At 33.3% G+C, this 24,841-nt stretch overlaps 12 protein-coding genes across 12 annotated transcripts; 4 read left to right on the forward strand and 8 right to left on the reverse strand.

Moving 5' to 3' along the window:
* Nucleotides 1–100: 100 nt before the first annotated feature.
* YET3 (Yet3p) lies at nt 101–832 on the reverse strand (the record flags this gene model as incomplete). The annotated part of the gene is made up of 1 exon (XM_003669942.1): nt 101–832. One exon carries the CDS (start codon nt 830–832, stop codon nt 101–103), a length of 732 nt encoding a protein of 243 aa, XP_003669990.1.
* Nucleotides 833–958: 126 nt separating this feature from the next.
* On the reverse strand, nt 959–1,780 carry NDAI0D04340 (uncharacterized protein; the record flags this gene model as incomplete). Its single annotated transcript, XM_003669943.1, has 1 exon — nt 959–1,780. One exon carries the CDS (start codon nt 1,778–1,780, stop codon nt 959–961), a length of 822 nt encoding a protein of 273 aa, XP_003669991.1.
* Nucleotides 1,781–2,236: 456 nt separating this feature from the next.
* On the reverse strand, nt 2,237–2,419 carry COX9 (cytochrome c oxidase subunit VIIa; the record flags this gene model as incomplete). Its single annotated transcript, XM_003669944.1, has 1 exon — nt 2,237–2,419. One exon carries the CDS (start codon nt 2,417–2,419, stop codon nt 2,237–2,239), a length of 183 nt encoding a protein of 60 aa, XP_003669992.1.
* Nucleotides 2,420–3,302: 883 nt separating this feature from the next.
* On the forward strand, nt 3,303–4,577 carry IDP1 (isocitrate dehydrogenase (NADP(+)) IDP1; the record flags this gene model as incomplete). Its single annotated transcript, XM_003669945.1, has 1 exon — nt 3,303–4,577. One exon carries the CDS (start codon nt 3,303–3,305, stop codon nt 4,575–4,577), a length of 1,275 nt encoding a protein of 424 aa, XP_003669993.1.
* A 114-nt stretch (nt 4,578–4,691) lies between these two features.
* PEX19 (Pex19p) lies at nt 4,692–5,840 on the reverse strand (the record flags this gene model as incomplete). Its single annotated transcript, XM_003669946.1, has 1 exon — nt 4,692–5,840. One exon carries the CDS (start codon nt 5,838–5,840, stop codon nt 4,692–4,694), a length of 1,149 nt encoding a protein of 382 aa, XP_003669994.1.
* A 347-nt stretch (nt 5,841–6,187) lies between these two features.
* On the forward strand, nt 6,188–6,763 carry UBC9 (E2 SUMO-conjugating protein UBC9; the record flags this gene model as incomplete). Its single annotated transcript, XM_003669947.1, has 2 exons — nt 6,188–6,225; nt 6,328–6,763. 2 exons carry the CDS (start codon nt 6,188–6,190, stop codon nt 6,761–6,763), a joined length of 474 nt encoding a protein of 157 aa, XP_003669995.1.
* Nucleotides 6,764–7,049: 286 nt separating this feature from the next.
* Nucleotides 7,050–8,969, reverse strand: SYO1 (Syo1p; the record flags this gene model as incomplete). The annotated part of the gene is made up of 1 exon (XM_003669948.1): nt 7,050–8,969. One exon carries the CDS (start codon nt 8,967–8,969, stop codon nt 7,050–7,052), a length of 1,920 nt encoding a protein of 639 aa, XP_003669996.1.
* A 543-nt stretch (nt 8,970–9,512) lies between these two features.
* Nucleotides 9,513–9,683, reverse strand: RPS29B (40S ribosomal protein uS14; the record flags this gene model as incomplete). The annotated part of the gene is made up of 1 exon (XM_003669949.1): nt 9,513–9,683. The coding sequence occupies one exon, from the start codon at nt 9,681–9,683 to the stop codon at nt 9,513–9,515; it is 171 nt and encodes a 56-aa protein (XP_003669997.1).
* A 1,184-nt stretch (nt 9,684–10,867) lies between these two features.
* Nucleotides 10,868–11,668, reverse strand: RAD59 (Rad59p; the record flags this gene model as incomplete). Its single annotated transcript, XM_003669950.1, has 1 exon — nt 10,868–11,668. The coding sequence occupies one exon, from the start codon at nt 11,666–11,668 to the stop codon at nt 10,868–10,870; it is 801 nt and encodes a 266-aa protein (XP_003669998.1).
* A 1,234-nt stretch (nt 11,669–12,902) lies between these two features.
* Nucleotides 12,903–18,647, forward strand: USO1 (Uso1p; the record flags this gene model as incomplete). Its single annotated transcript, XM_003669951.1, has 1 exon — nt 12,903–18,647. One exon carries the CDS (start codon nt 12,903–12,905, stop codon nt 18,645–18,647), a length of 5,745 nt encoding a protein of 1,914 aa, XP_003669999.1.
* Nucleotides 18,648–19,305: 658 nt separating this feature from the next.
* Nucleotides 19,306–21,717, forward strand: MBP1 (transcription factor MBP1; the record flags this gene model as incomplete). Its single annotated transcript, XM_003669952.1, has 1 exon — nt 19,306–21,717. The coding sequence occupies one exon, from the start codon at nt 19,306–19,308 to the stop codon at nt 21,715–21,717; it is 2,412 nt and encodes an 803-aa protein (XP_003670000.1).
* A 577-nt stretch (nt 21,718–22,294) lies between these two features.
* PSA1 (mannose-1-phosphate guanylyltransferase) lies at nt 22,295–23,380 on the reverse strand (the record flags this gene model as incomplete). Its single annotated transcript, XM_003669953.1, has 1 exon — nt 22,295–23,380. One exon carries the CDS (start codon nt 23,378–23,380, stop codon nt 22,295–22,297), a length of 1,086 nt encoding a protein of 361 aa, XP_003670001.1.
* Nucleotides 23,381–24,841: the final 1,461 nt, after the last annotated feature.

Below are 24,841 nucleotides of genomic sequence, written 5' to 3' on the forward strand. Positions count from 1 at the left end.
AGGATTGAATAAATCCTAATCCATCTCAGCTTGTAATAAAGTAGCCTTTTCTTTCAAAGTTTCAATTTCTTTATCGATATCCCCAATTTCTTTGTTCAATTTAATTTTTGTAATTTATTTTTTCATCAATTTCAATTTGTTCCTCTTTTGATAATTTAGACCCCTTACCACCGATTCTATTTTCAATAATTCTATAACGATCTTTCAAATCTAATAATTCATTAACTAGAGTGAAAGTTCTCATTACTATGAAAGTTAAGAATAAAGTTATACCAGTCAAATACATATTTCTTTGAGCGAAGAATTTCCTTGAAAGGATCTCAATTCTATCATTTGAAGATGATATAGCTGGAGTTGGGTTACTGTTTGAAGAAGTTGTTGATAATTCTTTGTTAATGTTGATTACTTTGTTGATTGAATCGATGAATAAAAGTAGGATGAAAGATAGGATACATTTCAAAGCTATTTGGATTGGTGGGATTTTGAACGGTTTTAATAGGATTAAAGTTAATGGTTTTCTGAACTTGGATGGGATTGGTAATGCTAAGATTGCGAAAAGGATAATTTCTGTGACTAGTATGGCAAACACTAGAGAGTAATATAACGACATGTCTTCTTGTTGTTGTTGTTGTTGATGTTGGGTTTGTAGTAGTTGCTTTGCTTTTAGACTGGGATTGGGGCAATTATATGTTCTTACTACCTCTTCTTCTACTTGTCTGTTAGTAGTGGTTGTATGTATACTTGTGGATGTATGTGTAATGTAACCTGTCAAATATGAGGAAAGAGGGAAAGATCCCTTGCACATATATAACATTATTACATATATTGCCATTGTATAAGTAGGAGTTTTCCCTTTTTCTAACGCTTAAACTACGGCGCAGCGTAGGGTAGCACAATTGCGTAACAACATCTATTCAATCTGTGTTCACCATATGAGAAGTTGAAGTGATACTATGTGTTATATTCTGTATTTATGTTTTATATAAGGTTTAATAAACCGTTCAATGATAAATGGATGCAGTATATCTCTTCCCTTGGTGGTGGGCATTGCCATTTCTAGATAACCCAAGATGATTAAAAGACAATTAGAATCAAATTTAATTCTAATTCTTTTTGGTATTTTATTTTCAGGTTGATTTAAATTTGAAATTCCCAATAAATTTACATTATTGCCTGTGCTATTATTATTTAACGAAAGAGTAAATTTCAATATTGAATTTTGTAAATTTTTCAATTTAAATGAATTGTTCATGTTGTTCATGTTGTTGTTCGTATTCTGATACATGTTTGTCCCTTCACCATATAGATTTAAATAAAATTTCAAAATTTGTAAATTTAATATTGATCCACCTAAATTTAATAAATTTTTCAATGTTATTTTTTTTGAATCATTATTTCTTATAGTTATATATGAGTTTAATTTTTGTACGTACAATAATTTTGTCAATTCTAGTGGGTTTATATTAAATCTGTTATTCTTTTCTTTTAATTGTAAAATGTTGATTATTTTGTCAATTTTAATGAGATCTTTTTGATTATTTCTTCGTAGTAACTGATCATGAATGTTATTATTGTATGTGTTATTGAAATTGATTGTGGAATTAGGTATAATTCTATGAGAAAATAGAGAGGGTTTAAGTGGTTGGAACGGTTTTATATGTGTACCTATCGTTGTTGCTGTAGATAATTGTTTTGATGGATATAATGACAATGACAATGATAATGATGATGATGATGATGCTGTTTGTTTCTTATAATTTTTGGTTAAGAAGGACTTCATTGTTCAAAGAATGTGTGTATTGCTATATTGTTGTATTAGCATGATTCCTTACCAAACATAGGAGCATATACTAAGTTAGCGATGTAAAGATATGATACGAGAAGTTATAGCTCTAACTTCTCTAGAATATAGCAAAGAAGTTGATTCATATTATATATGGATGTTACTATAGCTTAACGTTTTAAACGTAGGTACTTGCTATAGCGTTATGTATCTCCGTTAGCTATGTCTATGCGGTGGTAGTGAAAAAAAATGAGTTGCCTAATAAAAGGGGAGTATTAAATAATAATAATAATAATAATAATAATAATATGTTAAGAAAGATATAATATATTGATTTCAGTTGAGTTAAGTTGTGTGAATGTATGATATAGAGAGAATAAATAAATAAATAAATAAAAGTAAGTAAATAAAATAAGTTTTTTGAAAAAGATATATCAAATGGAGGGTTTTCTTTCATTCCTCTTGATTTTTCAATTCCGCTAATTTAGCGTAATAATCTTCTCTTTTGTTAACTTTTTGCTTATGGAACCCCCACCACCAATATGATGCGATAACACCACCTAACGAGAATCCAATAAAGATATCTGTGAATATTCTTCTTCTCAAAGTGCCTGTAATTGGAGCGATTGCTGTCATGATCGTCTGTGTGTTGTTGTTTTTATTGTTGTTGTTGTATATGTATAAATGAACCTATTTTTTCAGGGTAGTAGTAATTTATCTTATAATGGTTTGTGTTAGTGTTAGTGTTAGTGTTAGTGTTAGTGTTAGTGTTAGTGTTAGTGTTAGTTTGTGTTTCTGCCAGAAATATATTTGAAGGTAATCGCAATAGGTGAATGAGTGAACAATACGAATACGAATACAAATACAAACACGATAATCTATAACAGCGATAGCTAGATAGCACTTATTCCCTCGACACACGCAAGTTGCTTATAGATAGATATACAGGTAGATAATATACTATAATATACTATAGTATACAATAGTATACTATAGTATATTATTGCTATAACGGAGATACACAACCGTAGCAAGCATAGCAACTGTATACGCTGTATGGTACAGTACGTACAGCACAGTACACTGTATATGTATTTCCAGAAGTTGATTGGACAGACGGACACTCCGCCTCGCGCCGTCGAAATTGAAAATTTAAAAACTTGAAAATTTGAAAATTGTATATATATGCACACGCTATATGCACACGCTGTATACACACGCTATAACACCGGCCCGAAAACCGGGTACTTCATATGAAACCGCAACTGCGCGTGACTCCCTCCCATCGACCATCAGCGGTACCTGGTTATGACCATATACTTACTTACTTACTTATACATACGTACTTATTATATACTTATACGTGTGTATATAAGGGTACCATAGCTGTTCGAGAATAACAACCAGTGGCTTACCTGTCTATTCAATCTGCATACCATACCATAGCTTAGCATAGCAATTTTGCATTTAACAACAGCAGCAGCAACAGCAGCAGCAACCCTCCCCTCGAGCACAAATAATGCTATCAAGAAGATTCCTCTCTTCCACTGCCACAGCGGCAAAAAACTTCAACAAGATCAAAGTATCCACCCCAGTGGTGGAACTAGACGGTGATGAAATGACCCGTATCATATGGGATCAAATCAAAACAAAATTAATTAAACCATATTTGGACATTGACTTAAAATATTACGATCTATCAATCCAATCTCGTGACGCTACAAAGGATCAAATAACCATCGACGCAGCAAACGCTATAAAGAAATACGGTGTTGGGATCAAATGTGCAACAATTACTCCAGACGAGGCTCGTGTTAAAGAATTTAACTTGACCAAAATGTGGAAATCACCAAATGGTACCATAAGAAATATCCTTGGTGGCACTGTCTTTAGAGAACCGATCGTGATACCAAGAATACCAAGATTAATCCCAGGTTGGGAAAAACCAATCATCATTGGTAGACATGCTCACGCAGATCAATATAAAGCTACTGATACTTTGATCCCCGGTCCAGGCAAATTACAATTGAACTTCATCCCTTCAAATGCCCAGGAAAATTCACCAATCACATTAGATGTATACGATTATAAAGGAAGCGGTGTAGCATTGGCAATGTATAACACAGATGAATCCATTGAAGGATTCGCTCATTCATCATTCAAATTAGCCATAGACAAAAAATTAAATCTTTTCTTATCCACTAAGAATACTATCTTGAAAAAATATGATGGTCGTTTCAAAGATATCTTCCAATCCATATACGAAACCCATTACAAAGCAAAATTTCAACAATTGAATATTAACTATGAACATCGTTTGATCGATGATATGGTAGCTCAAATGATTAAATCAAAAGGTGGATTCATCATGGCTTTAAAGAATTATGATGGTGATGTACAATCAGATATCGTCGCTCAAGGGTTCGGATCTCTTGGGTTGATGACTTCTATCTTAGTGACTCCTGATGGGAAAACTTTCGAAAGTGAAGCTGCTCATGGGACGGTCACTAGACATTTTAGAAAATTCCAAAAGGGTGAAGAAACTTCTACAAATTCTATAGCTTCCATATTCGCTTGGTCAAGAGGTCTTTTGAAAAGAGGAGAATTGGATAAGAATGATCAATTGTGTAAGTTTGCTAATTTGTTGGAAGCTGCTACGTTAAATACTGTACAACAAGATGGTATTATGACTAAGGATTTGGCTTTGGCTTCTGGTTCCCAATACGTTAATACTGATGGTTTCTTAAACGCTGTAGAGAAAAGATTGAAACTGGAATTAGAATCCATTGATTAATTCACCCGACGAATATATATATATATATATACATATATATAGAGAGAGAGAGACTAATATAAATATTTATTTATTTATTATAATAAAAAAATTAATTACATCGACAAACACTCCCTACTGCTGATTACAGGTATCTTTTAATTTTTCATCAAATCCATCCATATTGTCATCTCCTAATCCATCAATATTTAATAATTTGGAAAAATCATCCATAGTGGTATTATTATTACTACTTCCATTGGCAGCACCAGCATTGACATTCCCTACTGGTGTATCACCTAATTGTTCTAATTCATCTAATAAATTCGTAATTTCATCTCGATATAAATCATTAGTATAATCATCCTTCTCATAGAGTGTAACTATTTTACCAATTATCAAATATTGTTTATCATACGTTACAATCTTATCTTTAAATTCTTCCTCTTCTCGATGATCTTTAAACCATTCATCAAATTCTAAATACATCTCCTTCATGGGTTGATGTAAAACTTCTTTTGATGACATTTGATTTAATATATTTAATATGGCATTATCCATTCCATCTTCACCAATATCTCCTTCTCCTTGTTCCCCTCCTTGTACTAATTGATCTAATAAACTGGATAATATATCGTCTGGATTGCCATTCTCGGATGATGAAACATTTTTATTCTTTTTTCCACCATTATTTTCATCAGAAAGTTTATCATTAATCTTTTTATCATTCTCCTTTAATCGATCTAAAGTTTTAGAAACGATCTTATGAAATCCACCTTCTTCATCATCTTCTTTATCGTTTCCCATAACATTATTTGTTGCTGTAGTCGTCGTCGTCGTCGTCGTGGTATTGTCATTCTTTACAGATGTTTGAGGATGCTTCGTAACATTATCTAATGTATTAAGCACATTAGTGAATTTTTCCATTAATTTAGCATCTTCTTCTTCATCTATATCCCCATTTTTTGATTCATCTTGGGACTTTTTTTGATTCTTCATCAATCCAGCAAATTCATCAATCATATTTTGAACCTCTTTATTATTAGCATTACTCCTTGCATTAGTAGTCCCGTTGTCGATAGTAGCATTGTCTTCTACTTTTTCAGATATGGATCTGGTTTTCTCCTCTTCCTTATCGTTGTCGTTAATAACATTAATGGAATCTTTAGAATCAGTATTATTTAGTTTAACTTTTATATCCGATTGATCTAAAGTTGCTGGATCTTCATCTAATAAATCATCTAAATCATCATATTCTTCTTCGTCTGAAAAGTGAGTACTCATTACAATAGTGGTACCTTAGTCGTGTTCGAAGTTAGGATGGTGAACCTTATGTATTCTTTTCCACTTTTGTGTCCTATTCTATTGCCTCCTTTTCCTTCTCATGACCATCATAGTTTATATTCATACTATCTCAATATATATCATCAACTTTATTTTCCCGAAATAATTAAAAAAATACAAATACAAAATAAATAAATAAATATTATTGACAACAACATTTTCAGATTCAAGAAACACACTTAAGTATATCTGAACAACATTCAATATCTGACTACTGAACTAACCATCAACTTTGTACTATAATAACCCTACCCACACACACACACACACACACGCATAGCATCATAATGAGTAGTTTATGTTTACAACGTTTACAAGAAGAAAGGTATGTTATTTCGATTTTATTTTGTTTTCACACACACACACAGGCAGATCTTTTTATACTAACATCTACTACCTACATATGAACTAATCATCATTACGACAGAAAGAAATGGAGAAAAGATCATCCTTTTGGATTCTTTGCCAAACCAACTAAAAAGACAGATGGGACCATGAATCTACAAAAATGGGAAGCTGGTATACCAGGTAAAGAAGGTACACTTTGGGCAGAAGGTGTCTACCCCATCACAATAGAATACCCCAACGAATATCCATCTAAACCACCAAAGGTGAAATTACCAGCTGGATTCTACCATCCAAATGTTTATCCAAGTGGTACCATCTGTTTGAGTATCTTAAATGAAGAACAAGATTGGAGACCTGCGATCACTTTGAAACAAATTTGTTTGGGGATACAAGATCTTTTGGATTCTCCGAATCCAAATTCTCCTGCCCAAGAGCCTGCTTGGAGAAGTTTCTCAAAGAATAAAGTGGAATATGAGAAAAAAGTAGCTCTTCAGGCTAAACAATATGCTAAATAAAATAGATAGACTGTTGTTTTTCCTCATTCATTCTTTAAACAGATAAATATATATTTATGTAGATTATAATGATACTATTTTTTTTGTGAATGATGCATTTGTTTATGTGTTCTATATTCTTTGTAATTCTACATCTCCTGATGGTGATAGAATATAACATGGCCCTTGCCAGATTAATTCCTAGGCGACGCTATTCGAAAGTTTTTTCCGTTTCTATTGTATAGTCTATAACGTATATACCAATTTATATTATGCTGGATCTGATACAAACCCTCCTCCCATCATCTCATGATCTTTCAGTTTCTTTATATTGAATAAATCTTTCTAACGTATTAAAAGCTTCCCTACATCTCTCTTTCAACTCCGGTTCTTTATTTTTATCAACCAATTTAAATCTTGATTTGAATACGGGCATTATTTTATCCTTTAATATTTGTAAAAATCCACCTTGAACAAAAACTGTTTCATCATATTCAAAATTGCCATCAGAATATATCTCACAAAATGAACTGAATATATCAATAGTGGTCGATACCACAGTATTCTCAGAATTCATTTGTTCCAAGAAAAATTGCCCAATTTGTTGATTAATCTTAACATCTTGACCAGGTATCATTGCAAGACAATTTAAAACAGAAACATATTTTTGCTTCAATTCTAAATCCTCATTGGCATTACCATTATCAGCAGTTCCTGAAGTAGTAATAATTAATTTATTTTGTAATCCTGTAATAAAATTACTATTATTAAGTAAACCAACATTTTGAAGTAATTGATTACTTTCATCCTTATTAGCAATAGTCATAATAATCTTTAAGAATACCCAAATAGTACTATATTTCCCAATCAATACACCAATGTCTTTATTAATAAATTCTTCATCATTTAATTTGAAAATGGAGTCCCAAATTAGTTTATACTCCGGTAATGTCACTAATTCCACACCAAATCCTGCATCTAACGCATACCATAACAAATTATTCCAAATGATAAGACATCTCGCTGTAAATGCATCAAATAACCTTAAAAGTAATTGAGGAATCATCGTAGGATCCAACAACAAGTTATTGATCCCATTGAAGTCTTCTGTTGTATTATTATTCGACGTCATTATTATTGCTGCACTTTCAATAGTACCAGTAATAATATCTAATGATATTTCAATATGTTGTAATTTTATTTGTGCTAATGAACGTCTCTTCGTATAATCTTTTAATTTTTCTCCCGTGTTGGCAATATTATTACTTTGTTTAATTAGTTCTTCATCTTCAATAGTAACTGATAAATCTCTTTCAATCTTTTCCAATGATAATGAAGTCTCTTGTGTCGTTTTAATCAAACTAGAAAGAAGTTGTTCACATTGTGATATGGTCAAATTGTCATCTTGAAATTGTAAAAAAATACCCTTAATTAATGTTTCTGTTAGAACATCACCATTTAATGATTCTGGATTGGTGAATAATGATGTAAGCCATGACATGATTGGTTCATTTTCCTTAACGGCATCGATAAATTCAAAGGATTCTGAACTGAAATCATAAATGAAATCAAGGATTTGATTGAAAACTTTTGTGGGTAAGTTATTCTTGTTATGACCGAATTTTAAAATTTCTATTATAAGTTGAAATAGTTGTGAAGTTTTCTCAGTGCTTAGGATATCATCCAAGATACTATTGGAACCATTAGATAATGCGATGACTAACGATAATAAATTGTCAATAAAATCAAATAATAATCTCTTAGATTCACCGAAGCTTTTCGTATTATCATTTGAAGGAGACACCATCACATTCAATGATGTAACTATTTTTTCAAACCCAAGAGTAATACTTTTCCAAATATCTGATCTCCATAGATACATTGAAACGTCATAACCTTCCTCTAATGCTAAATTTCTTAACAACCCATATGATTCCACTACAATTTCAATATTCTCATCAGTTAACAAATTAGTTAATATAGTTTGAATTAATTTCTCTTTCAAGAATAACCCTCTCATATGTGGATCTTCACAAAGAACAGTGACACTATTCAATGCCATATTTCTATCATTTGGTACTGAACTTTTCAATTGATTTAATAATGGTTGGATCTTCTTGGTGACTAAATTAGCATCTTTTTTATTTAAAGCACCTTTATCATTGTTGTTAGCCAGAGGATTTAGACGGGCTTTGGAGGCTCTGGATCTTTTCTTTGATTTACCCATAATTTTTAATTATTTATTATTATTATTTACTTCTTTACAACCGTGTTGGGGACTGCGTAAATGCTATGCTACTTGTTACTTGGTAAGTTTTAGATAATTAATATTAGCGATGAGCATTGCTGAAAAATTTTCAAAATTTTGACATTATTTTTGTTTTTAGTTTCTCATCTGTTAAACGATTTTTCAATTTTTCAAATTTTCAAATTTTAAGATCTCGCGCCGTGGCCGCGCCGTGCAACCTTTAAAAGGTTCTTGGGATTTAACGATAACGATAACGCTAACATTATCAACGTATTTAGTCTTTTACGTACGTAGGTGATTAACTTACGTACTTTATCCATTGGTTATCTTATAAAGGTATATATATTTGTGCATTATATCTGGTTTCGTAAGATTTGATAATAACGATGGTTTTATTTTTGTATATTGTTTTGTTTGTTTTCCTATGAAAAAGAGAAAAAGAGAAATTGAGATATTTATTTATTTATTTATTTAACATTTTTTTGGGTTATTCAAATCCAGTTCAAATTATTGATTTTTTGTTTATCTGTATTTGTAGAAACCAATGTCGTTAGCCCTTTCTCTGAAACATTGACGACAGATGTTCAAGTCATACTTTCTGACTAAACCAGTATGAGAAGAACAAACACGACATTGACGGGAACCTTTACCGTATCTTCTTGGGTGGGAGAACCAAACGTTTTCGTGAGCCATCTTGATTTTTCTGTTGATAAACAATAATATTTTTTAAATGCAATGTTGTAAGCATTTTATAATTATTCTTTTTGTTAGTAAAATGTGATTCGCTGCTAATTAAAAATTGAAATGATCACCTCCACATCAGAAAGCAATTGTTGATAAAGCTAGTTTTAGTGTTTCTGTTATTTCAAGTTCGTGCCTCTTTGAACTTTTGGGCATTATTAAGCACTTTTAATTTCGAATCGAAACCTGTATTCTTAGACAATCTATTCATTATTTTCAAGGTCATTAACTAAAAAGTGTAACATCAATTTTACTACCGTTCTTCTTCGAATCTATCTTTCAAGGACTAGTGCAGGCAATTGCATATACATAGGCCTTCTAACCAAGCCCGTTTTTCGAACTCTAATACCACGGAATCCAGAAACTTTCCTTGTCGTATAGTTGCCTAATTTCAGATTCTATGTGGCCAACAATAAGATTCTAATCATTCTGATATTACATTTATTTTCGTTTTCGTATACGTATCTGTTCATATTCAGCTTTTTTGCTTTCTCTACTGCATCTTATGCGTTTTTCTTGCCTGATTTTTCGTAGGATATTTTCAACATGATATATGCCTATACATACATTAATTTATCGTCTGTGGTATGGTTTATCTTAAATTATTATATTGATAATATAAGTGCCAATTTTCGATTATTCATCTGTTATATGTTTCGATATTGACGCCCACACACGTACGTAAGGCTCCGCCGCTCTCTCTCTCTCTCTCTCTCTGTGTGTGTGTAGTCAATACCTCGCGAGGTTCTGATCCGCTTGTTTTTCAAAATTACAAAATTCAGGTTCACCGGAATTTTGAAAAATATGTGTGGGTGTAAATGATAGACTATTTAAGGGTGTTTGGGAAATAAAGCAGTCTCATCTATTTCCCCGAGGGTCATTATCTAAGATATGATATAATTTGGAAACTCCGGAAATTATTATGATAGTAGTTCAAGAAATATATTCAGTACCTAAGGTGAAAGGCAGTAGTTCTCCTTCTATGCTGTACATGTCCCCAGCTAGATGTACACAATGAGTGTATCTAGTAGTCACTTTTTCATTAACTGCAATCTATATGTCTATATATCACTTATATAGGAGTAGAAAATGTTTTTTGGTGTCGTGTTCTAAGCATAAACATACTTACTATTCCATTAAAACTCTTCTTGTTTAATCCTTGAAGGTACGGAAATATCATTATTATTTGTATTACTGTCATGTATAGTTTCAAAATTTGTTTGTTTGATTTTATTCACATATAATCCATCAACATAATAATTATTTTCTACTTTTGTCTCGTAATCTAGTATGATCTTTTCAAAACTTAACAAAGCCTTTTTCAAAGCATCATTGACTGCTTCCTTCTTAGCCTTACTAAAACTATCTCCCTTAAATGGCATTGTAGCTTTCCCAATTCCTCCCATTTGTGTATTCGTACCATCCTTTAACGTTATTCGTACTTGAGCTTCAGCTAACACGGTATGTTTTATATTATGGTCTCCATTATCATTATCTTTACTTTCTTCATCATCCTTAATCCCAATCTTCTTAGGTTTTCGATCATTATCTTCACTGTTTTCATTATTATTTGTATTGGTTCCTATCGTTTTCGTCAAATTAACCTTTGCAGATGAATTTAATAGTTCTCTTGCATCTATGTCTATTACATCCATATGCCATCCATCAAATCCAAAAGTCTCATTAGCAAACTCAACGAGTTTATGTCTAGCTATAAGTTTAGATAAATTATGTTTCCCAAATCGATTACTATGATAAATCTTATAAGTATATTTCTCAATCTTTGATTGTAATATTCCAATCCTAGTTACTGACCATTCACTTGCAGGTCTACCATTCCAATCTTCTTCTAATTGGAAATCTTGTAATTCTAAACCAGGTCTGGTTGAATAAACCGTTCCTTCATATGAAACGTGATTTGATTGAAATGAGCTCATGTTAACGGTACTGTTTTCTTTTTGCTTATTTAGTTGCGTGTACTATACACCTTTACTATCGTTACGATTGTGCAGATAGACTCGATCAGACTGAATGATCAAACATAAAAAAAACAAAATTCAGATTTTGCACCAATGGTAAAAATAGTTTCATAGTACATTTACGCATTAATTAAGAAGCATCTTAAGGATACTATGTACGTATTATAATATATCTATATATAACTAACAAACGTACCTACCTATTGAGCCTATTATCGTATTAAAGATTGTAGGTATGGTTTGTATAAAAGAAGACTGTGGCGGTATATCTTTTCCTAATAGAATTTCACGTGATCAGATTTTCACAATTTAAAACACTACGTACGTACGTAGTTTATGTCGATCAAGAACAATTGATTGAACAATTGCACAAGTTGAGATAAATGTCTAAACCATTTCACTTCTTATGGGTAAGATAGCCAGCCAACTAATTCGTAACCATGGCATGTGGCATACATATACATATTCTTCCATAATGGCGATATGTACACAAGAATGGACAGTCGGCACCTATCATATGTACAAGGATAAGAAACAGAACTCCCTTGGCTAGCCATTGACTGCATCTTTCTGTCCCAAATGATGAGTCTTGAAACTTTCTACCATCCTTAAAATGTCTTACTCTTCGATTTTAACTTTGCCAAACGTAGTCTATATGCATCGGGTACGCGTAAGAAAGGAAATTGTCAAAGTAACAGTTATCCTCTATACATTTAACTTACAACTATTAAAAATCGTATTAGTAAGAGTTAGTATAGTCATTTCAATGCGATATTGGATGCCAAGAAAGGAAGTTCATTATTTAATTCTATTGTCTGTTATAGAAAAATGGGTACATGAAGTCCTATTATCCTCCAACACGAAGAAGAACGTGAGTGTGAATTATTCAACCTCTAGAAACAATAGTAATTATTCCTCAGACGCTATTCACATAACATCTTCATTTCATATTCACTTGAAAGTTTGTAAGTTTAATTGTATATTATTGACGGCTCGAAGTCGTTTGGCGGCAAAACCCCTAACGCTGTCAAAAGATTGTTGACGCGTCAACATTTCGTATCATACGTACATAACATAACATAACATTCAATCTACGTATTGTTGCAAAGAAATAGGCAGCTCCTGTAATCTAAATAGGTATAACCCGCAAAGAAGCTACAGAGCCTACAGCCAAATAACCATCTGTATCAAGATGGATCTGATTCAAGGGTTTATCCAACAGCCGAAACCTCAATCGGTCGATGAAACAATTCCAACTTTATGTGATAGAATTAAGAATGCAACTTTAATAAATGATAGAAGATCTGCAGTTTTAGGAATAAAAGCTTTTAGTCGCCAATATCGTGAAACGGTCATCGCATCTGGTTTGAAACCACTATTGAGTACATTACAAAGGGATTCCATTGATGACGACATGGTCAGAGCCATCTTAGAGACTTTATTGATTTTATTTATTAGAGGTGATGGTGACGTTGATTTGACAAGATCATGGATTTCACAACAATCAAGACTACAAAATGGGAAATATCCATCTCCGTTATTAATGAAGCAAGAAATTGAAAATGTAGATCAATTCTCTTTATGGATTGCTGATGCATTGACTCAATCGGAAGATTTACTACATTTAATTATCTCATTCCTAGAAACAGAAAATTTCCACATCCGATTGTATACTATACAATTATTAGAAGCAGTCATGGCGACGAGACCTTTGAAAGCAAGAAGTGCAATTATTAGTCTGCCCACAAGTATATCAACGATAGTGAATCTATTGGATGATATACATGAACCAGTAAGAGATGAGGCTATCTTATTATTAATGGCTGTAGTTAATGATTCCCCTCATGTACAAAAATTGGTAGCTTTCGAGAATATTTTTGAAAGACTATTTAATATTATTGAAGAAGAAGGTGGATTACGAGGTTCATTAGTAGTCAATGACTGTCTTTCATTAATAAATAATATTTTGAAATATAACACCTCTAACCAAACATTATTCTTGGAAACTGGCAACCTTCCTAAACTAGCACATGTACTTAATGAACCCTTGGTCGAAAATGAAGAGTTCTTTTGGAATGATCAACGAATTATTAATATAAACACAACATTAGATATCGTTGCCCTAAATGTTGAACCAGGGAACATGGTTACAAGTAAGCATCAAATGGTTCTTTTGCAATCCAATGTTTTCATGCTTGTCTTAAGGTTGGCATTTTTCCCAACTATCCCCAGAAAGGTAAGGCCAATTGCATTGTTGACTGCGGCTGACATAATAAGAAATAATGAATATGCACAAGCAGAATTTACAAAAATTGATGTTCCATATTTTGATCCATCTTTACCGACAGTTGAGAAAGACACACCTCAAGAGGAAACTTTATCTATTTCCGTCATTGACCTATTAATGAATTGGATCCTTTATGCAAATTCTGTCCATACTTTTGATACAAGAATGGCTGCTTCCGAATTACTGAAGGCATATTTTTACGACAACTTTCAGATTCAAAAAGATTTCTTATCCCATCAAATTGAAGTTTATACCAATAGCAATTCCTTGTCAAGCAATTCCACTCATACATCAGTGAAAAGCAATGCCTTCGAGGTATTGTTGAACTATGATCCAGATCTAAAACTAAACCCTTACAAACTTTTTTTCGTCACCGATCTTGTGATGTATTTATTCAATGACGAAAATGGTGAAGCTATGGAATTAAAGGGGCTATTAAAATCCTTAAATCATGAATCTGTAGTAGTTGAAGGAGAACAAGAAGAAGTTGATGAACAAATGAGTCCAATCCAGACTGTTTTGGAATTACTTTTAACATCATTAAATTCGGCGGATATCCGAATTCCAATTTCCTATACTTCACTTTTAATCTTTTGGTTATATGGTGACTTAAATGCCGTAAATGATTTCGTTTCAAATAGAGCAAATATCGAACAACTTTTAACATTCTCGTATCAAATACAGGATGAAGATATCACGATAAAGTGTATGATTAGCATGTTATTAGGTGTCTCATATGAATTCAGCTCCAAAGATTCACCTTTCCCAAGAAAGGAATATTTTGAATTTTTCACCAAGACGATAGGTAGGGATAATTATTCATCTAGAATTAAACAATTCAAGAACGACTCCTTATTTTCCAAAATCGATAAAAGTAAACTTATATCACATGACTTATCATTCGAGACGGACGAAACTGGCTTACCTAAGATATATTTCAGTGAATACTTCATTCACCTTTTCAATGATAACTTCCATAGGATTATAAACGCATTGAACCATAGTCCAGATGATGAACCTGTAGCCAAACTATCATTTGAAACGTTTGAAGAGATACAACTTAAATGCAACGACCTAAAGAATGAGATTCAAGAACTACAAACTTCGAGCAGGAGCTCAATTGACTCTTTACAGTTAAAACTTGATACCATAACGAAGGAATTTGAAGAAACAAGTGGTAATTTGAAAACATATGAATTGAATAATTCGAATTTACAAGCTAAACTTTCCCAATTGGAATCTGAATTAAATGAGGCTAAGGAGACTTTGAAAAAAGTGAATGATGAGTGCCGCGAACTAAATAAGTTGAAGAATGAAAATTTACAGAAATTAGAAAAGGACAACAAGAAGATCCAGGACCTTGATACCAAGTTGCATAAGGTACAGCAAGAATTGAAAATATCCAGTGAGGCAAAGAAAAAGGCGCATGATGATATTAATAAAATGAGCCGTGATTTAATAGGACTCTCAAGAGAAAAGCAGGAACTCGAAGGGAAATGTGGAAGCTTAGAAAGGGATATGAAAATAAAAAGTAATAATTTCGATCAAGAGAAAAATAAATTGAACCAGAAAATTCAGGAAAAATCTAAAGAAATTGAGACTTTAAATAAAAAGTTGGAAGAATTGAAAAACAATATAACTTCCCTTGAAAAAGAAAAAGATGGCACAGCTCTTGCTCTTCAGCATTGGAAATCTAAATTTGAAAGCCATGATGCCTTGGTTCCAAAGCTTACTGAAAAGCTAAAGTCGTTAGCCACTAGTTTCAAACTTTTAGAAAAAGAAAAATTGGCTTTAGAAAATGATTTTACCAAATATAGATCAGAACACTCGCATCAAAATGCAGAATTTCAGAAGGCAATTGGTGATATAACTAAAGAAAGAGATTTGCTACGTTCTGAGAAGGAAACTCTGGTGGCTAATTTCTCTCAACTAAAAGAATTAAGTGATAAACTTAAAACGGAAAATTCCGATCATAGTGCTGCTTATGAAGCTGTCAAAAATGAACTTGAAGAATCTATGCTGCATATGAATGAGCAATTGAAAGAGCTTGAAACTGAAAAGGCAGAAGGCGATCAAAAACTTGCAAATTTGGAAGAAAAATTGAATATGATGAAAAAGCAACTGGAAGACAAGGATCAGCAATTGACGAAATTATGTGAAGGAGAAGCTAACAATAAAAAACAACTAGTGACCGCAGAGGAGACAATATCATCATTAAAAGCAGATAAAGAGACGTTTATGGAAAAACTGGAAGCCTCTGGTTTGGAAGTTGAAAAATTACAAACCGAATTGAAAGATACTAAGCTTCAACACGGGGAAGCAGAAACACGTCTCACTAACATGAAGAAAGAGCATGCAGATAAAGATATAGCAAATAACGAAAAGATCTGCTCCTTAGAAGAAGATCTGAAAAAACAACAAATTGTCATGGATAAGGAAAAAGCAAACGCCGAGGAGCTTGAAGAAAAATTAAATGAAAAGGAAACCGAATTGGCTGACGTTCTTCGTAATAAAGCTGCCATTGAAAAGGAACTTACCGAATCATCGGAGAAAATAAAGACCCTCAATGCAGAACTTGAAGCTTTGACAGAAAAACTAAATCAAAATGAAATGGAAGCCGAAAAGTTAAGAGAAAATCTTTTAAAGGATCAAAATGCTTCAAAGGAAGAAATATCAGCATTGGAAAATACACTAAAGGAATTACATTCCGAAAAAGAAACTCAAATGGAGGAAAAATCTAAATTGGAGTCTGATATCAAATCTCTCGAAACCGAGTTAGATGAAACGAAAAAGAAACATGCTTCGGAAATAGAATCATTACATGAACAAATTGAAAAGATTAATGAAGAAACGAAAGACTTCAAGGCAATTATTGAGAAGGCCGCTTCAAACTTAAAAAGGACTGAGAGTGACTTAAAAGTTCTCAAGGAGAAATACACCAAGAATGAAGAGAAACTGAAAATAATGGAAGTAGCTTCAAAAGAACATGCTGAGCTAAAGAAGAAACAAGAGAGCGAGTATGAACTATTAGAAAACAGATTAAAGATGCTTGAAGAGGATGTTAAACTAAAGGAAAAAGAATTGTCAGAACATAAGAAGTCTCTTCTGGAAGCACAAGAACAGGAAAAATCCTCTACTATTGAACTAGCAAAACTGAAGTCAGCTGCAGCTGATGAAAAGAACAAACTAGAAGAAGAAATAAAATCGTGTAAGGTAGAGTTGAAGAATAAAGCACAAGCTTTCGAAAAAGAAAGAAAACTATTGAATGAAGGTTCTTCTTCTATAACAAAAGAATATTCGGAAAAGGTCAGTGAACTAGAGGATAAATTAGAAGCTGTAAACTCAGCTCACCAATCTAAATTAGAAGAACTGGACTCCTTGAAGACAAACATGATTGAATTGGAGAATAAAAATTCAGAGCAACTAAAAAAGGAAAAGGCTAGTATTGTGATTCTTGAGGAAACTATTTCTAAACAAAAGAAGGATATTGATAACTTACATTCTGAGGTTGAGGATTCCCAAGAGAAATGTAAGAATATAAATAAAGACTTAACTAAAAAGCTCCGGGAAATGCAGTCTGCTTCGGAAACATACGATTCTAACTTGAAGAGAATGGAAGAAACCATTGAAGAAAAGAACGTTGAAATTGAAAAATCAAGCAAATCCATTGAAGAATTAGAAAAAGAGCTGGGTTCTCAGCAATTAAAGCTAAAAGATCTACAGAACGAAAACACAGAAGTGATAAAGAAAAATAAAGATATACTTGATGAAAAAATTTCTGAGATCGGTAACTTAAAGGAGAAAAATGAGTCCTTGTCAGAAGAGAATGAAACTTTGTCGAAATCAGCAGATCAACTTAAGTCAGAGGTCAGTAAGAGAGATGAAGCTCTTAAGATTTCTAAGAAAGTAATCGATGAATACAAAGTTAAGGATGAACAATTATCCAAACTACAGTCTCAGTTAGCTCAAGTAAACAAAGAATATTCAGATTCTAAGCAGGCGATGGAAGATTTACAAAAGAGAATTGGTGACGCTGAGGAAAATACTAAACAATTCAATAATACCAAGAAAGATGATGAAGATAAAATAAAACAGCTTGAGAAGGAAGTAGAAGATATGAAAGCCAAGCTTGAATTATCTGAATCATCAGTTGCTAATGATCAATTAAAGATATCAGAATTGGAGAAAATTATTGAAGACAACAAGGAAATCTTGCTTGCAGAAAAAGAAGTCAATCAAAAGCAGGAAAAATCTATACAGTCACTTGAACTTGAGAAAAAAACAGTTGTGGAGGAAAAGAGAAAACTGGAAGAGAAACTGGATGAGGAATCTGCTCAGCATATAAAGAAAACTGAGACATTTGCTAAAGAAAATGAAGAACAAAAGGACGAATTAGAGACCCTAAAAGAGAAACTGAAAACCCTTGAAGAACAGAATCAGAAATTCAAAAATAAGCTTGAAGATAAATCAGAACTTGATGATTTGATGCTTTTAGTTACTGAATTGGACGAAAAAAATAGTAAGTACCGCTTAAAATTAGAAGAGTTAGGGGCAGAATTGACGTCTGATGACGATGACGATGATGATGATGACGATGATGACGATGAGGAGGATGAGGACGATGGTGAGGAAGACGATGATGAAGCATAAATTTAGAAGAGTAAGCGTTTTTTCCTTTCCGCTCTTCTTTACTGTAATTTATCACATATGATAGACGTTTGGTCCATATTTTTTGAATAAGCCATATTTGGACTACTGTAATATATAAACTGTTAGTAAAAGACATTATAGTAGAAAGAATAAGGTGTTACATAACAAAGAACTAGGACAAATCCGTTTTCACTATTACTCCAATAGGAAAATAGAGCAATAGCCGCCATCATTTATGACGAACAGTTTTTACTAGCCCTCTTTAGGGTTCAGCAATATTACCCTTTTTAAGGTTATGTACCCTAATACTGTCTTGAAAAAATAAACAAACCTTGAATTATTTTGAAATTGATTATATTTTCATTGAGTATATCTGAATTCAACGTAAAGGGAAGGGCATATAGAATAGTTAGTTAACTCCCGGTTGAAGATAAGATTATCCTGTTGGATTGTTAATTGGAAGGTTGATTTTTCCGTGTGAAACGACATTTTTTAAAGGGTACCATAAAGAGGGTTGTCATTTCATAGGGTGTTTGTTTATTTACTAGATCACCTATCAAAAAATAGGAAATAACTTATAGAGCAAAAAGACGCTTATATCACAGGTATCCCAATTTATCAATTTATTATATCAATATTCATATTTTCTAGTGTAGGGATGTCAGATAATAAAATTTATTCTGCCAGGTATTCTGGTGTTGACGTTTACGAATTCGTCCATCCTACAGGATCTGTAATGAAGCGAAAAAGTGACGATTGGGTAAATGCAACACATATATTAAAAGTGGCCAATTTTTCTAAGGCAAAGAGAACCAGAATTTTGGAAAAAGAAGTCTTGAAAGAAACACATGAGAAAGTTCAAGGCGGATTCGGTAAATATCAAGGGACATGGGTTCCGATGAATATTGCCCTTAATTTAGCTGAGAAGTATGGTGTTTATGATGAACTAAAAGTCTTTTTCGATTTCAAGCATTTGGATGGTTCAGCATCACCTCCACCAGCACCAAAACATCATCATGCTTCGAGAACCGATTCAAAGAGGAAGGCAACCAAAAGTGCTAGTATGTCCGTTATATCAGATAATCCAAAGGGTAGTAAGCAACCTAAACTAATTAATATGTCCACTCAAGCGCATATTGGGACCATACTGCCAACAACATATGCAAACGAACAGAATGGGGAATTTACGATTAATAATGAAACTACTAGCGGAATGGCCAAAAGAAATGGTATAGCGGTGATCAATCCAGTAATAAGGAAGTCAAGAAGAGGAAGACCACCTTCAGTAGGTACGACGCAAAGGAAGTTGGGAGTCGGGAAAAACGTTTCGCTACAGAGGTCTCAAAGTGATATGATATTTCCCAAACCGTTGATACCGAATTCATCAATATCTACGAACCAATTGCCATTCATTCAAAGGTCAACATTAGAGCCTCTAAATGAACTAAAGCAAGAGATGAGGAAAGATCAATTTAGGGAAATCAAGATTGATGATGGACTTTCTAGTGATATTGAACAAACAGATAATAATGAAATTAATGAACATAATTTTGTAGCGCCGAGGCAATCTTCTGCAATAAAAAGTAAAAGATCAATTCACTCTATAGATAGTTCGCCCAAATCTGTACCTTCATCACCAAATTCAGGGACTACATCACCTCTAAATGACGTTGACGATGAAGATGGAGCGCAAGTTCCTGGTACATCGCCAATAAGGTCAGGTATAGCGCGTTTTTCCACTGAAAAGAAACCTGAAAAGACAGATATCAATGATAAAGTAAATGATTATTTATCCAAATTAGTTGAATATTTTATTTCAGATGAAATGCGAACTAACAATCCTGTCGCGGATGAGTTATTGAGACCGCCACCAGATAGTGCGCCATTCATTGATTCGCCTATTGATTCTGAACAACATTCTGCATTCCATTGGGCTTGTTCTATGGGACAACTTTCCATTGCAGAAGCATTATTCAATGCAGGTGCAAATATTAGAGCCACAAATAGTGAGGGGCAAACACCATTGATGAGAAGTGCAATGTTCCATAATTCATATACCAAGCATACATTCCCAATGATTTTCAAATTACTGCATGAAACTGTATTCGATGAAGACCGTCATGGACAAACAGTTCTACATCATATAATAAAAAGGAAATCTACGACACCGTCAGCTGTTTATTATCTTGATATATTTTTAGGGAGTCTAAAAGATTTTGCTCAACCTTATGGGATTGACTTGTTAATGAATGCACAAGATGAAAATGGGAATACTGCATTACACTTAGCGGCGTTGAATGGTGATAAACGATTTTTCAATACTTTAATATCGAATGGTTCCTTATTGACGATTCAAAATAAAGAAGGAAGAACGCCTAACGAGATTATGAATAATAAATATGAAGATGGAGACACTAGCAATGCCATGATGATAAACCGATCACCTACATTTCCAGCTGCTATGGTTTCTGATTATTTAATGTATCCATCTCAAGCAGCCACAACTATATCGAGGGGAATTCCTAATATAACGAATGCGATGAAACGAATTGCAGATGCCTATAATGATAGTTATGCTCAGAGGGATGAAGAAGAGAAAGCCTTAGTGAAGACGTTGAAAAGTATATCGACTACTATAGATAATATTGATGGCAAGACAACAGAGGTACTTGATAACGAAAGGGGTAAAGATTTAGATACATTGATTGAGAAACAATTAAAAGATGTTGAAGAATTACAACGCTCTATTGCTAGACTGAAAAAGGAAATGGAATCTAAACTTGAATATAGAGAAACGAAACGTTTAGATCATTTCATGAAGGAGAATTCTGATGATATTAATACTGTTTCAAATGATGATAATATTGATGGTAGGATCAAATTAGCTACAGAATTATCCGTTTTCCAATTAAAGAGAAAGTTTTTCGTACAGGAGATTTTGAAACTATTTGATAACAATATGAAAATCCACAAGTACAGACGAATGATTAGTGAAGGTACTGAAATCAAAACTGATGAAATCGATGCTTGTCTGGATACTATTCTACAAAGTTTATTGAACGGGAGTTAGCCTTTATTAAGGGACTAGCAGCTCATTTTTAGCAGTACCAACATATTATCAATTTATGTATCATTTATAGATGAAGGTAGAAAAAAACTTACGCCCTGAGACCTTCCCATAGGATCTACGATGTAACAATAATAATAATAAAATGAATACTAATAGATAATATCAAAAATGTAATATATATACAAAATTTCAAATATGATGCATATAACTAGTCAATTTATTGGTCGACCAAGTAGTCCTTTATTTGAAAAGAGAGTAAATTAATAATCATAAATATTTTTATTAATGAGTAGTATATTTATGTATAGAATAAACTATAGAGTTACAAACGGAATTATATTTGAACAATGACAATTAGATGTACAGAGGGATATCATATGGGAAAGGTTCAACTCCCACATATTATTATGGCTTATTTCTTTGAGTCCGTAATATTTCGTTAATTTAATGTATGTTGGGTTTTGTTTTTTTATTTTATTTTTGTTTTCATAATAAGAAATGGAGCATAGGGTAGTATTGTTACTACTAATTGTGTATATTTGATATAAGAAAAGAGGATTGCATGCAAAAAAATGTATCACATAATAATAGATTCTTGTGGGACATTGGTGGCAATAGACTTATGAGGTAGAACTTTACCACCGTTAATGTAAATTTCATCTTTAACATTAACGTCATCACCTAAGACAGTGACACCTTCTAAACGACACCATCTACCGACGGTAGAGTTCCAACCGACAATGGTAGATTTAACTAAGGAATGTTCCTTGATGTTAGAGTTAGCCAATACGACGGATCTTTCAATTCTAACACCGTCACCGATAGTAACGTTTGGACCAATGACAACATTTGGACCGATCTTAGCCAATGGGGAGATCTTGGCAGTTGGATCAATTAAAGCGTTACCGACAATATTAGAACCAGTTGTTAATTTTTCTGGAGATTTCTTAGCTAATGATTCCAAATAAAGAACAGTCCCTGATAAGAAATCCTTTGGTTGACCAACATCCATCCAGAAACCTTCTAAATCGAAAGAATATAAAGATTTTTCGTTAACTAAAATTGGGAAAGTTTCCTTTTCAATAGAAGTTGGTTTCATTTCAATCAAATCGATGACTTCTGGGTTTAAGATATATATACCAGCGTTAATTCTGTTACCGACGAATTCCTTTGGTTTTTCGACGAATCTATCAATTAAATTTGGAGTGGCGATATCGTGGACAATGACACCGTATTTAGATGGTTCATCGACTTTGGTTGCGACGATGGTACCCTTACCACCGTGAGCCTTATGGAAATCAGCCAATTCTTTGAATGGATATTCGCAAATGACGTCAGAGTTTAAGACGAAGAATGGGGAATCATCTTTCTTTAAAATCTTTTCAGCTAATTTTAATGGACCAGCAGTGTCTAATGGTTCTTCTTCGACGGAAAAGGTAATGTTGACACCGTATTCCTTTTCGTATTTTTGTAAAGTTTCAACCATAACTTCTGGTCTGTAGTTGACAGCGAGGACGATGTCAGTGACACCAGCATTGGCAAGAGCTTCAATTTGATGAAGGATCATTGGTCTGTTACCAAATTCAACTAATGGTTTTGGGACAGTTAAAGTTAATGGTCTTAATCTGGTACCATAACCACCGACTAAAATTAAACCTTTCATTTTTATTGTATATTGTGTGAGTAGATTTTTTTGCAGCAAACGCTTTTGAATAAGTATAATAATAAGGGTGATCCTATAGAAATATTCGTCGTCAAAGAGGTAAGCTTCCAAGAATGAAAGAAAGTGAAATATGAATAAGAATGAATATTAAAAGATTGAAACAGAGATGAGATGATTGATGAAATAAGCTGCCCTCGAGAAGGAGTTTATATAGGTAAATAGCGGTAATCAAATGCGTGTCGAGAATAAGAGACTTTGGCGTTTTCTTTCTTTTTTTAGAAATTTTTTCTTTCACTCGAGAAATGGTCGACGGTCAACGGTCGACGGTCAACGATCAACCTTTGTTGTTCTGTTCTGTATTGTTCTTGCGAGGTTCGAAGAGGTTTCAGCACAATTTTTCGTGTCGACGACATTCCTGTCGCTGCTTGGTGTCTGTTTTTCTTTTTCCCGTCGAGTTTCAAAGTTTTCGTGTGCTCTTCTTTACGCGTTGTGCTCCAATGGGGTAATTGTGGGGTCTTCTCTTTTCTTCTCTTCTCGACTGTCTGTCTGTCATTACGTAGTATATTTTCTTTTTTATTGGCGTTTTCGCGTCTTGAAACAATTAGTTTTACAGTGAATGAGGAGGGTTGGAGTTCGGTGCTATCACTTACTTATTCTCGGTGTACCGTTTATTAGAGGAGAGCAATGTGCACAACCAGATTCGACTCTTTGTTAGCAGTACGTAGTTTGCTCCACTTAGTCCGATGACACAACACTTATACTCCTGAAACTGCCATCTTCAACTTGGGATTGCATATGGTTGAATTGAAATTTAGACTAGCTATCTTCGAATATTAGACATACAAAGTGTGATACAGAGATCTCTTGAAATATATATGATCTTGGATGACACAGTTAAATCACAGTATGCTCATTCTATTGGAGTAGTTCTCCTTGAATTAAAAATATATTCGTTCTAAGCAATCTTAGCCAAAGATGCAGCGAAAATTGATGTTCTTAAACCGATGAAGCGCCTTATAGCCACCAGCAATATTGTTCTGCAAAACAACGATAAAGGCCTTAATTAATTACCTAATTATCCATCGTTGTGGGGGGGGGGGGGGCTTTCCCCATCGTCCTATAATACATAGAAAATCCAGTCATTTCTGAGAGACGATGTATCCTCCGTTCGGTCTATAATTAATTATACTCATCATTATGACGGTCCGGACTTTGCTCGTTCCACTATTTTCTCCGATAAGTACGTACGTAACGTTAACCGTCAACCACTGAAAGGAATACTGAAATACATCTCTATTAATTCTAGCCTTGTCGATTTTGTTCAGGGTGCATTTTGTGGGTTCCTCATTGGGTAAGATTGCGGGGATTGTATGTGTTGTCTCTCGTTTAGAGTACAGCAAAACTGTAAATCTTAATAGTGAGACCTGAAAGTATATACGAACATAAACATATATATATATA

This window comes from Naumovozyma dairenensis, chromosome 4 (assembly GCF_000227115.2).
Source record: "Naumovozyma dairenensis CBS 421 chromosome 4, complete genome".
Lineage (NCBI taxonomy): Eukaryota > Fungi > Ascomycota > Saccharomycetes > Saccharomycetales > Saccharomycetaceae > Naumovozyma > Naumovozyma dairenensis.